This window comes from Archocentrus centrarchus, chromosome 20, assembly GCF_007364275.1.
Source record: "Archocentrus centrarchus isolate MPI-CPG fArcCen1 chromosome 20, fArcCen1, whole genome shotgun sequence".
Lineage (NCBI taxonomy): Eukaryota > Metazoa > Chordata > Actinopteri > Cichliformes > Cichlidae > Archocentrus > Archocentrus centrarchus.
In genome coordinates this window covers 19,635,793-19,648,858 of record NC_044365.1, presented here as the reverse complement: position 1 = coordinate 19,648,858, position 13,066 = coordinate 19,635,793, and the positions used below count along the sequence as shown (strand labels likewise).

Below are 13,066 nucleotides of genomic sequence, written 5' to 3'. Positions count from 1 at the left end.
GAAAAGGGCTGGCACATTAGAATGTCATTGCACAATTAGTAGGGCCAAAAGGCTTCAGGATAATATTATTGCAATATCTATGGAAATTTAGAAAACAAATACATTCATATCATTCAAATGTATATTTAACTTTGTTTATTGTGTGGACTTAAACCTCTTCACCTCTTCGTGGTCTAACAGTTGTAAACTGAAGAACCAAGTGTTTCGTAACCTAAAGAAACCTTTTAAAGCCAGCTGGGTGATCTGAAAAATGGCAGAAATCACAGAGCTACAATGGTGGGACAGTGCATCGACAATGGCGTGTAGAGGTGACACACACAAAGCATGTGAGTTGTGGCTTCTTCTGTTACAAGAGAAGCATTTTGTTCATATTTGTGCAGCCCAAAAAAAAGTGTTAGAAAGTATCAGTGTAACACCTCAGGTGTGGCCACAACCAATGATTCTTTTAAGTAGATGTTACCACAGGATCACGTCTTCATACCAGGATAACAAATCAGTCGCCATCCTTGTGTTGCATGGCATATCATCTGCCCCGCTGCTGCTGTTCATTGCTGAAGTTGCACTCAGAATCACTGAGAGAAGTTTTGATGGAAGTTACCGTCAACATCTTCTGTGGCTCTCCTGACTCTCTTTGTGTAGTAGATCTACCTTGACTTGATGTTTGGGTGCGAGTTGGGAAGCAAGGTCACATACGGACGTGGACCTGAGTGTAACGCAGAGCTCATCTGTCCCTGTGTGCGGCATGGCTCGTTGTCTGCTCATGTGTGTGCGGTCACTTCTCATTGGTCTCGTCTGGTGTTTTTTTTTTTTTTTTTTTCTCATGCTTCTTCTCATCAACATGGTTCTTCTCCTTTGTTTCCTCTCAGACTCATTTCCACATGTCGCACCTCCTCTTCTGTGTGCTCACCTGTGTTGTAAAATCATCTAACGTGTCCCTCTTTTTCTCTTTTACCTACAGATTCACCAACTAGTGACTCAGCTAAATCAAAGGTGAGTGTGTGTCTCCAGGGCCTGATGGTGTGGGATGACAGGAGGTAGGAAGAGACCAGCATCATATAATCTTACCGCAGCTTTGACTTCAGGCATTTTACCTAAGTTACAGCAGCATCTGCCATGGCGATGATTTTGGCTACTTTTTCTGCTTTTCTGCCTCATTCCCCAACAGTGGAAAATGTTCTAGAATAAACATAAGTTCAGCAGCAAATTCTGCAGTATCCTCTTTAGGAACCAGACGTGGTGCTGGGCTTTGTGTCCTTTATGGTCCAAAGACAGCCTTTCAGATATTGAGGAACATTAAAAATGCAAAGAATCAGCAAAACACTGTAAACATTAAACTTTAAAAAAAAAAAAGGATTTGTTCTGTTTTGAATAAAAAAAAAAAATACACTGTTGCTGTTATGTCACAGTGTGCAGGGGTTGTGTACTTGAAGTAACCTACAGACCTCACTGTGAACACTGGGCCTCATTCATAAATGTTAAAGTTCATACCACTGTGGACAAACAGGATCATGCGGTCCCGGTCTTCCACCTATTTCTTTGTTTATCGTCTAATCATGGCTCGCGGGATTCCACATCTGTTATTGCAGCCCAATCCTCTGTATTTAGCTGAGGATACACATCAGAAAGGTGTGCCGTTTTTGGCTTTCACCTCATTTTTCTTTAAGTTATTAATTCATGAAAGTCTTTCTTTTTTTGTTTTGCTTTAGTAACCAGGCGTCTGTTTTGGATCAATTGCTTTCTCAGTCATTTCTGGGAAAGTCTTTGTCCTTATGTTTTCAAATAATGGGCATCCACCTGTTGTTATAGAAAGTATAGAATTCATGATCAATCTGATGGTAAATGCGTCGGCATGCGTATTATTTCTCTTCACAAATAACTGAATGAGGCCCATAGTTTATTCTCAGTGCTGTGACCACCATACCTTAAATTCCCCTTACGTTCACAGTGTTGGTGAGGAAGCAGACATCTCAGTAAAAGCAAAAATATTTCCGTGATTAGACTGAACAATTTGGGGGGATGGAGCCATATCATGCCTTTCATGCCATTGAGCAAACTTTAAAGGTTTAAAATCTTTCATAGACGTCCGTCTCGAGGACACAGTGTTGTGGCTGAGAAGCTTGGGAGTGTGCAACAGCTTGTTAGGATGTAGGAGAAAAAAAAAGAAAGGCAGGTGCTTTTCATCATTGCACTGCTGTTCCCTGGCTGCTCCTCTTCAGCTTCACACCAGTCATGGCAGAGTTCAGCCGTGCTTTGGTTCATGCTGTGCTACTGCTTCTCCTGCTTCTGCTTTAAAGCTGGCATGAAACAATACTGTGCTCCCTGTTTATGACGCTGCTAATGTCCCTCTTTCTGTCTACTTGTCTGTCTGGTGCTTCATGGGAACAGGTGGAGTACAGACTTGAGGCAGGGGGGGTGGGGTTAAAGGTTTTTGTGTCATCTTTTGTGTTTCTAAGAATCGGCAATGCTCATTTCGTTGTTCTTCTGCTCTCTGCAGGGTTCCTGGGGCTCAGGGAAGGATCAGTGCAGCCGAGAGCTCCTGGTCTCCTCCATCTTTGCTGCAGCCAGTCGCAAAAGAAAGAAGTCAAAGGAGAAGCCGCAGCCTAGCAGCTCAGATGATGATCTGGATTCTGTGTTCCTTAAGAAGGAAGTCCCAGGCCAGAAGCCAAACCACCAGACTGAGGCACAGAGCGAGTCTCGTCCTAGCCCCAACACCAAACCCAACACGAAGCAGCAAGCACGGACAGAAGAGAGGAAGGAGAATGGGAGAACCATGGAGATCACACCTAAAGCTAAGAGAGAGCACAGAAACTCCTTATTCCTGAGGGAGAAGATTCCCCCCAGACGCTCCTCATCCTCACCTTCACCTTCCCCAAAGATTTCCAGCTCTCCCAACATCAGCTACCAAACAGCTCCTCAGGGAAAAACTTCATTATCAGACCCTCTGTCCCAGCTGGATGAAAACACCTCAGACCTCGGGACCATGAGTTCTGGAGCCTCAGTGCCACGATCGAGACCAAAAAAGTGGACTGCAGGAGTGTCCCCTGATCTACCAGCAGGAGTTGGACTGGGAGCAGGTGCAGGAGCGTCCGCTGGTGCAGAGGTGAGCTCCATCACCTCTGACTATTCCACCACTTCCTCTATCACGTTCCTGACCGGAGCGGAGTCGAGCGCTCTCAGCCCAGAGCTTCAGGGTGGCGAGGAGGCAGATGATGAGCGCAGCGAGCTAATCAGCGAGGGACGACCAATGGAGACAGACAGCGAGAGCGACTTTCCAGTTTTTGCTCCAGGAGGTGGCAGCAGCCAATCCACACCCTGCCCAGCGCAGAGTCAGGAAAAGACTGAGGCAAGCGGGGGTGGTGCAGCTGCCGGGGGCACCTCACCAAAATTGGAAGCACGGCGGCTCTTCCCAACACATCGCATGATCGAGTGTGACACCCTCTCCAGAAGGTGGTCCCTCAAACAGAAAACAGACAGTGAATCGTCAGTGGAGGGGGCTGGTGGCAGCGGGGAGCGCAGCGAGGGCAAGGCGGAGTCTTCCACTCGGTTGTCTCGAGTCCTGGAAGTGATGAAAAAGGGCCGATCCACGAGCAGCCTCAGCTCATCTTCACGCAGCGAGTCAGAGCGTCCTGAACCAACCTGGCACCTTAAGATCACTGAGCGGCTAAAGTTTAGGCTACGAACATCCGCTGATGACATGTTTACCCAGAAGAACCGATCTGACAGCCGCAGTAAGAAGAAGAACATCCGCCGGAGGCACACCATGGGCGGGCAGAGAGATTTTGCGGAGCTGGCGGTCATCAACGACTGGAGGGAGCAGGGCGGGGTTGACCAGGCAGCTGAACTGTCAGCTCTGGACCGCCTCAAGCCCAGATGCTCCTCTCAGGACTTGTCCATCCGGGACTGGATCACGAGGGAGCAGTGCAGAAGCTCCGAGCCGAGCGTCGAGGTCGCACCCAAAGCCGTGCCTGAGGATGATCACCCAGAAACGCATGAAGATGTTGCTGCCGAAAGAGCTCCTCCGCCTTCTGACTCCGCGGGGGCTCAGCCCCCAGTTGGGGAGCACATGAACGGCAGTGGGCTGCAAAGCAAAAATAAAGGCTCTCTCGGGGATGACGCTCACCCACACAAACTCTCTGGAGTGCAAGTTGTCCGCTCACGGTTCTACCAGTATCTGTGACACGGAAAACAAAAAACAAAACCAGAATGAATGTGTACGTGTATGAATGTGGATATTTTAGCTAAGGTTACTGCACAATATTTTTTCTACAAAGTATACTTTATGTATCTACTGTACATACTTGTTATGATTGTTACTGGAATAAAACTGAAGAGATGTTTAATGTGTGTAGCTCTTGACTTGTCGGCCATACTGGAACAGACATGGAGACAAAACACGGACGTTCTCCTGCAGGATCGAACCCAACGAGCGCGAGAATGTGACTTTAATAGGACACAGTGACAAATAAAAGGGTCAACTTGAGTATTATTGAAGAATGGAGCAGGAAGCCTTTTTTATAAGGAATCATGATCAGTTCTTCCTCTTCTGACCGGTATGAAGAATGTATTACTCTTTTTGGACTAACACGAGTTGCTTGTGACAATATGTTTTTTTTTCAAATCGACATGTCTGTGTTTTTCTCGCCTGTACTTGAAGTATGTGGAAGTAACCGAGGGCTGCTTTCTGAGCTGGGTGCTGTGGGAAGTTTGTTTTTGTTTTGTTTGTTTTTTTCACAGCACAATCACAACAGCCAGATATTAGCTTGAGGAACTGGAGGATTATTATAGTTTTATGAAATAAAAGACTGAGAAAACAGTAATGAAATGCTGATACTACAGTATGTAATGCTTGGTACAGTAGTTTTGTCAAGTTATTGTCCAAAACGTGAGTTTTTACATATGAGAAAAGTGCCTCTTTTATTTGTCCTTTTTTTTTTTTTAAACTCTTTTTATGGATGGTTGGCAACATGAGGAGGGTCGTATTTAGGAGGGAATAACCTCACAGGCATTCCAGATTTTATCCTGTTTTTAGTTAAACTCTCAGCAGCATCGGAGCAACATCAGATTTTTATCAAGGTAATGTTTCAGTATAGTTTTATTTCATTTTTCCACCCCTCTGGGTTTTGCAGTAAAATGGCATTGGCGCATAAAAGCTGGGAGAAAATTTAATGTTTGAAACTGCATGAGACAATGTTTGCTGAAGAGTGAACATCTTGCCCCATGTACAGAAAAACATGGGCGCAACACCTCCTCCCCTCAACAAACACTGGAAATAAATAATCTTTATTTAGACGCTTGTCTCTTTGGTGTCATTGTTTTATTCCCGGAAACATCTGGGAAGAATAGACAAGACTGATCTCAGTCAGTACCCAAACACAAATATATTTATTACAATAAATCTCATGTTTTGATCAAAGTGATGTGTTGCTCTTTAGATTTGCATGCTTGCATCATAGTGAAATAATAAAACATCCTGATTTAAATCATAACAATCGTGACAGTTGTAATCCAACCTGAGCATCAAAGCTGAGGAATGCACATTGATCATTTGGCTTTTTTTCTTTCTTTTTTAAAGAGATGTAAAACTGATGGTATTAAAGACAAATGTTTATTTTGATGCCTTCGGGATACAAAATTATGCTGTATTTTAAGCAGTTTAAATAAAAAATCTAAGATGCCTGCAGATCAAGGAAATGGTATGAGTCACAGAAAGCTGCAAAAATAAGCAAACCGGAAATAATCGACTCAACAAGGTGTGAGCTGGTGCAGAATATTAAATCGATCACTTTTTTTTTTTTTTACACAATGAATCCCCAGAAAGGGGGGGAGGGGGCATTATCAGTAAATTAACAAAATTTACTGAAAATCTGCAATTTTACACATTTACAATTTAAGCCCAAAGTGTCGTGCTGACACATTAATTTTATTTAATACAACAGCTTAACTTTATCATCACCCAGCTAACCCTCTCTGCCTCGCCCATCGGAGTGATGTAGTGATGGGTCGGTCGCGAACGATCCGGCTCTAAGAGCCGGCTCTTTGAAGTGAACGACGGGAGCCGGCTCCCGAGAGTGAGCCGTTTCTTTTTTCTTTTCATTCGTTTCCTTTTTTTTTTTCTTTTTTTTTTTTTGTGGAAGCCGCACGTGATTGGTTAAGATGATTGGTAGCATATGATCGTATCATATGATAGCAAAAACTGGAAACATTTTAACTTAATACCTCCAAACATGTGCAATGAGAAACAGCGTACTTCAAAAGTACCGGCATTTGGGGACTTCCGGTCTCAAATACCATAATACCACTACATGACTGTGAAGTGCAATTTCTGAGCTTTCAGGAACCGTTTGAATTTTTTCGATAGCAGGAATGGTCGGAGTTACGGTGAAAAGCCAGCTGATCAAGTTCCTTGGACCAGCTGACTCTGCGGTGAGAGGCTACCTCTTAATCAGCTGTTTGCGGCTTGTAAGGTCAGGAAACCCACGATTCAGCAGCGATCGCCTGGCGGTAAAGGATTATTCTGATAGAGTAGACTGCAAATTTAAAATTTAATATTGAGCAGGCTGCACAAACAACCTACATAGGTATGCTGTATACGAATTGTTCATCCCTCAGTGTAATTAGAAGAACAAAACAGGGCCGGTCATCAGGCAGGAGAACAGGATCAACTCCTCAAAGGCCCTTTGTGTTTCTGATTTCCAATCTTTTGTTTTATAATTTGTATTTGGAGCACTCTATTATATGTTGAGTATATAAAGAAATGTTTGATATAGGCCTAATGTATGCTTTTACATTAGTAATTCATTTTACACTTTTTTTAAAAAATTAAAATCTAAGGAGCCATTTGGGAGCCGAAAGAGCCGGCTCTTCTTTGGGAGCCGAGCCTAAAGAGCCAGCTCTCTGAAAAGAGCCGGAATTCCCATCACTACAGTGATGTAACGTAAAGGTGAGTCCGTGTGTATCTGGAGAGCTCGAGACATTCTGCAAGCCTCCACCTGACACCTACGCACAGCTCAGGTAAGAAAACTTTATTTACGTCATTGAATAAAATAAATAAAATCCACCAGACTGAACCCGGAAATGTGTTCTTATTTGTTTGGTAATTTTATTCTAGTTTTATATAAAAAAAAAAAAAACAAAAAAAAAAAAAAAACAACAACATTAAACGCACTATTTGCTTCAGTATGAACTTGTTTGTGTTTGGTTTCATCCTCTGTTGCCTCAGATCAGAATTTACTGTGATATCTCACTGATTTTAATATTATTCTTAAATCCCGTCTGTATTATATTTTCGGATTGCTGTTGCATAGCGCTGAAAATAAGCAGCACCTGAGTCCCACACGGAGTTGTTACGTGAAACCAGAAGGACAGGTGTATGGAGAGAAAATTGACTCAAAATATCTGTGTGTCTGTAATGCAGGATTTGTGCGTAACCTGCTGGATTTGTAAGTTTTTGTAATACACGATTCACCTGATACACACGCACAAAACTAAAGTTGCACACGAATGACCTGATACACACGCACAAAACGGCGGTTACGAGTGCACAAAGTTTTTGAGACACATTTCACGCTTCCGGTGAGCTCCCAGATTCGTGCGTAACTTGGTGCGTTTAATGCTAGTACAAAGCTGGGTCATCTGAGTTTTGTTCTGGGTCTAGTGTTTTTTTCCCGCTGAACTTATTTCACTCTATACTTGTGCCGAAGTGGAAAAGACGATTTTCTGTGGAAGATGAGATACCTCAGCTTCCTTTAGTTATAACACATACACCTACATCTATTTTTTAATATTCTAATACTATTTACATATGCATTTGTGAGCTGTACAAATGTAATTATTTGGTTAAAAGAAACGACCACTAGGTGGTGCAATGCTTCTCTGGCTCGGAAAACAGCCAGTCAAACTCTGAGAGGCATTTAGTTTAGTTTTGTGCGTGTGTATCAGGTGATTCGTGTATTACAAAAAATTACAAATCCAGCAAGTCACGCACAAATCCTGCATTACAGACACACAGATATTTGAGTCACGCACAAATCCTGCATTACAGACACACAGATATTTGAGTCACGCACAAATCCTGCATTACAGACACACAGATATTTGAGTCACGCACAAATCCTGCATTACAGACACACGGATATTTTGAGTCACGCACAAATCCTGCATTACAGACACACAGATATTTGAGTCACGCACAAATCCTGCATTACAGACACACAGATATTTGAGTCACGCACAAATCCTGCATTACAGACACACGGATATTTTGAGTCAATTTTCTCTCCATACAGGTGTGGTAACATCTGAGTAGCTCAGAGTTGAAGAGCTTTCTCACATGTCAGAACCCCCCCCCCCCCCCCCCCCCCCCCCCCCCCCCCCCACAGGACGTGAAGAAACAACAGCCATGATGTTTTGAGTTGAAACAATACCTTGAACTTAAAATAGGGCTGGCATCTACTCTCGTCTAACACTAGGTTAAACCACCTTGAGTCAGTGCAGCACCCGATCTGCACTCAGTCTAACATGAGTCATTCCTACATTATTCTAGCAGAGTTTATGTACCAACCAGCAATACTTGGTGTCGAGGACCGCACTAAAACCGGTAAAATACTGCGACTTAGTGGTCGAACCTTTCATTACATTTCGGAGATTATTATGCGCACAAGTAGAGTGGAGCCGCTTCTTCTCCACAGGGAAAGGAGCCGAGGTGAGGTGTTTGGGGCATGTTCTACCGCAGAGATCCTCAAGTCCAGGCCTTGAGGGTAGTCCTGCAGGTATTAGATGGGCCCCTGATCCAACACACCTAAATCAAATGGCTGAATTGCCTCCTCAGTATGCAGTCAAGTTCTCCAGAGTCCTGCTAATGACTTCTATATTTGACTCAGGTGTGTTGAAGCAGAGGCACATCTAAAAGTTGCAGTCGAGGCCTGGACTTGAGGATCACTGCTCAACAGGGAGGAGGCCCCCCAGTAGGGTGTAGGTATTATGGTACAATGCAAAGTTACATAAAAAAAATAATGCTAGATAATTATGAATAAATAACTATTTATCTACAGCTTCTGTTTGGTCCTCAGTTAATATTTTACCATCCTCTGTTGAAAAAGAACAACAAATGAAAGCAAATTAGAAGCACATGAAAATAATGCATCTAAAAGACTTCATTAAAGGCCAGCAATTTCAGCTAAAACCAATAACTAATTACAACAGTTAATAAGATTTATGTTAAAAATATGAAATATGATTTTTGTAATGAAAAATGTAAATAGGCTAACTTGTGCAACTGTTATTTGCATTCACTATCAGAGTGCTTTACAATAGGTGTAGATTGTGCAGCACTTGTGTTAGCTCAGCTGTTCACATGAGGCTTCATAATTTATAGTCATTAGCTCTGGTCAGGTATGGAGCCATTTCCAAGGCTGTGGGATTCCAGTGAACCACAGTGAGCGGCGTTATCCACAAATGGAGAAAACTTGGAACATCAGTGAACCTTTCCATGAGGGGCCAGCCTACCAAAATTACTCCAAGAGCACATTGATGAGTCATCTAAGAGGTCACAAAAGAACCTAGAACAACATCTAAAGAACTACAAAAGAACTCATTTGCCTCAGTTAAGGTCAGAGTTCATAAATCAAAAATAAGAAGTAGATTGGGCAAAAATGACATCTGAGGTGAACCATTTAAGTGTGATAAATATGCAAAAAAAAAAAAAAAAGAAATCAGCAAGGGGGCAAATAGTTTTTAACAGCACTGTAAGCCCTGCTGTAATGAAAAGGCAGTGAACTTTATGTGCACCACTTGTACAGCGTAATGTCTGTAATCTCCCCTGATCTCCAGAAGGAACCATGTCTCCTGTCTACCTTCTCGTCATGCTGGTCCCTGTGATCTCGGCTCAGACTTTTCATTGGGGTTGCTGTCCTACTCCAAAGGTGCAGCCCAACTTCAGCCTCCCACAGGTGAGCACAAACATAACAACATGTGTGCACAGAGTTAATAAAGAACCGTACAGAACTAATTGGCGTCTTTGTTTACAGTACCTGGGTAAGTGGTATGAGATCGAGAAGCTGCCCGCTTCTTTTGCCAGAGGACAGTGCATCCAAGCAAATTATTCCATGAGGAAAGATGGGACCATCCGTGTGTTGAACTCTCAGGTTGAGTAAGTAGTGAGGAGTAAAGAGTAATTGCAGTTTGCATCATGTGATTTAAATAGTAGTACAGTTTAATTAAGAAAAAGTAGTAATAATACACAGTGCTACTGCAGAAGTGTTAGAATGGACAGACATAACACAGACGTGGCACCAAGAAAAAGACAGGAGGAAGAGCTGGAGGTGGCAGAGGTGAAGATGTTGAGGTTACCTGAGGTTAAGTACTTATTGTTCATGCAGATTTTATGTTTGGATTACACAGTAATTACTGATCTTTGAAGAGAACGCCCCTTTAATTGTAGCAGCTGATAACCTAGGAATAAATGTTCCCTATTTTACAGGAAAGCTTGCTAATTTCTCTCCTAGATCCCACAAATCTTTATCTACAGTACAGTAACACATAAATATCACGTTTTGTATTATGGGTAAGAATTTTTCACGTAGTAAACTCGTTTAAATCTTTCCTTACTATTTATTGCTCCAGTGTAGTTTGGTTTTTACATCTAATCTAATCAGTTTAGCTTCATATTTACCATGTCAAACAACCCAGCACACCTTTATCCCAGCAACAATGATTGGCTCTTTTTTTTTTTTTTCCCCTGAAGAGAGCTTTCTAACCTTTTGTTTGTTGTGAGGTTTTGTTTGACTTGTTCTGGGTGTGGCTTCAAGGTATGCACAAAGCATTTGTCTTCAGAAGAATTGAATGAGAAGAAAGAAGAAAAAAAGTCACATCTTGACCTCAAATAGCCGCCGTAAGGCTCGGTGGTGGCGCACCTCATGTGTTGTTTGCCAGTTATGGCACAGGCAGCATGCAAAATTGATTGCCGACAGAAGTGTGCATGACATGAAGTGATAGAAAAGTTCCTGTAATGGGTTGAAGGAATAGATAATTAGCTTCATGAACTCATACAGTGTTTGTTTGTCTCAGGGATGGGGTAAGGAAGTTTTTAGAGGGGACAGCTGTGGTTCCACACCCACAAGAACCAGCCAAACTTGGAGTCAGCTTCTCATATTGTAAGTATTTGTCTTATCATCTCTCTTAAATAATAATAATTTGTTGTTGTTTTTTTCAAACACTGTTCTACTCTGTCATCATTAAAGTTACTTTTTGTATCGCTTCTGTTGGACTTTACAGAGCGTATCTGAGCTGAGCCTATCCAGACTCATCCTCACTAAATGTGCATTTAGAATAACCATCATTTTATATTTTGTAGCGTTGTTGGCATAAATCAGTATCCAGTATTGTGCTCCTTTTGGATTGCAGAAGATGTTTTTGTTTCTCTCAGAATCAGTCACACTAACACTCCTGACAAATTTCATGTCTGACTTCTCAGAAACTATTTATAGATGTTATGTTTCAATTTTTTTTTAATGTCACTTGTTGCCATTGATTTATAGTAATGCCAATGGCTCCGATCTAAAGACTGCTTTAGATCCCTGCCATCAAATTGCTAGCTATTCATTTTTCCTATTCAGGAAAAATTGGGGATGCAGCTTTCCCAGCATATGGCCCCAAATTCTGGAACAACCTACCTCAACATATCAGGGAAGCAAACTTTCAAGAAACTTTAAAAAAAAAAAATACACCTTTGCAATGTGACATATCATTAGTGCTTCTACTTAATGAATGTAGATTGATTTACCTTCAGTCTCAGCTCCCTCTTTACCACAACAGACTGGTGTTACTGCAGCTCCACTCCCTCCTTTATTACAACAACCGTCCAATCCCCACTAAACTCAGTGTGGGCAGAACGCTGCACCCCCTTCTTGGCTTATATGACAGTTTGTCAGAATCTCTTTGAGGCTGGCTGAAAGCTTTGTTCCACGGCCTCACACAGCTTCTCCCGCACTTGAGTTATTGCTTCCAGAGACCAACAAAGCTGCGCTTTCATTGGCCTGCCACTACCTTACAGCTGCCTCCCATGTCCCACAAGCTAAGCTCAGCAGGTCACCTGTTTCAACTTGATGGCTTCCAGAGATGTGATGTTCCATGATCCTAAAGTCAGTTCAAGCACTCGAGGTCTGCACATTTGATCATTGTGGTGAGATCCACGATGAGGGATTAATGTGTGACTCTTGGAGGGACATTGTCTGTGAATTTCAACCACTGAAGTTGCTGTTTGGTCCAGACTGACAAGAAAACTGCTTAACACATTGTTGTAACATTTTCTAGATGTTTTCATGCTTAACTGAGATTAAATCCTGTTGTTTGGTGATAATTATTTAAAATCATGCCCTTTATCATTAGAATCCAGACATTTCATTTCAGGTTACTGTAAGTAATGTATCACTTAATTTTACTTCAAAGGAAATACCTTAAATTTGTTAATCTATCCAAGTATCTCGGCTACATTGGAAATCCTGGCATGGCTTTCTGTATTTGTGTATGTAAACAGAGGATCAAAAAGTTCCCCACAGAAACAGTCTCTGTCTGCACACACTGAAAGCTTGTGATGCTTATTTTCATACAGTGCCACAATACTTTACTTTAATTTTAACTTAAAACACTTTGCAAACTCTTATTTTTCTCCCTGTGTCTGTGATTTTTGTTACCAGTTACACCCTATGGGCCATACTGGGTTCTGGAGACTAACTACACCAACTACACCATCGTGTACTCCTGCACAGACATTCTGCGCATATTCCATTTTAACTACGCCTGGATTCTTGCACGGTCGCCCTCCCTGCCTCCAGAGATGGTGCATTATGCCAAACAGTTGCTGACTGATAATGGAATCGATATTTCTAAGATGACTCCGACATATCAGAACTGCGGGGATATCTAAGAACTGACACACGTTGATTCATTAAAGAAGGTGTTTTGCTTTTTGTAGAATGACTTCATCTCTTACCAGCTGCTAAATTGCAGCATATCTGTTACTCTGTCCCTGCCTTTTATTCACTCTTCCAAGAAATTTTGAAATAAAGTT

The 13,066-nt window shown here is 42.2% G+C and overlaps 2 protein-coding genes across 6 annotated transcripts in view; both read left to right on the top strand.

Moving 5' to 3' along the window:
- Nucleotides 1-5,289, top strand: part of arhgap21a (Rho GTPase activating protein 21a) — a 105,352-nt gene extending 100,063 nt beyond the window's left edge. For all 4 annotated transcript variants that reach the window (XM_030756257.1, XM_030756254.1, XM_030756256.1 and 1 more), the window contains 2 exons: nucleotides 959-990; nucleotides 2,495-5,289. In XM_030756257.1, coding sequence (XP_030612117.1) covers nucleotides 959-990; nucleotides 2,495-4,177 — 1,715 coding nt within the window. In that variant the 3' untranslated portion in view covers nucleotides 4,178-5,289. The remainder of the gene's footprint in view (nucleotides 1-958; nucleotides 991-2,494) is intronic.
- Nucleotides 5,290-6,927: 1,638 nt separating this feature from the next.
- Nucleotides 6,928-13,066, top strand: LOC115799672 (apolipoprotein D-like). 2 transcript variants are annotated; one of them, XM_030756920.1, is made up of 6 exons: nucleotides 6,966-7,011; nucleotides 8,880-8,970; nucleotides 9,829-9,947; nucleotides 10,026-10,147; nucleotides 11,065-11,150; nucleotides 12,693-13,066. In XM_030756920.1, exons 3-6 carry the CDS (start codon nucleotides 9,837-9,839, stop codon nucleotides 12,920-12,922), a joined length of 549 nt encoding a protein of 182 aa, XP_030612780.1. In that variant the 5' UTR covers nucleotides 6,966-7,011; nucleotides 8,880-8,970; nucleotides 9,829-9,836; the 3' UTR covers nucleotides 12,923-13,066. The 2 variants fall into 2 exon arrangements, with proteins under 2 accessions (XP_030612779.1, XP_030612780.1); XM_030756919.1 differs by lacking the exon at nucleotides 8,880-8,970 and having other exon boundaries at nucleotides 6,928-7,011.

What these genes read in the sequence shown, in the direction of transcription:
- LOC115799672 (XM_030756919.1), top strand. Translation starts at nt 9,837, where the DNA reads ATGTCTCCTGTCTACCTTCTCGTCATGCTGGTCCCTGTGATCTCGGCT. An exon ending in CCAACTTCAGCCTCCCACAG is followed by an intron (nt 9,948 to 10,025) that starts GTGAGCACAAAC and finishes CTTTGTTTACAG; the next exon opens with TACCTGGGTAAGTGGTATGA. An exon ending in GTGTTGAACTCTCAGGTTGA is followed by an intron (nt 10,148 to 11,064) that starts GTAAGTAGTGAG and finishes TGTTTGTCTCAG; the next exon opens with GGATGGGGTAAGGAAGTTTT.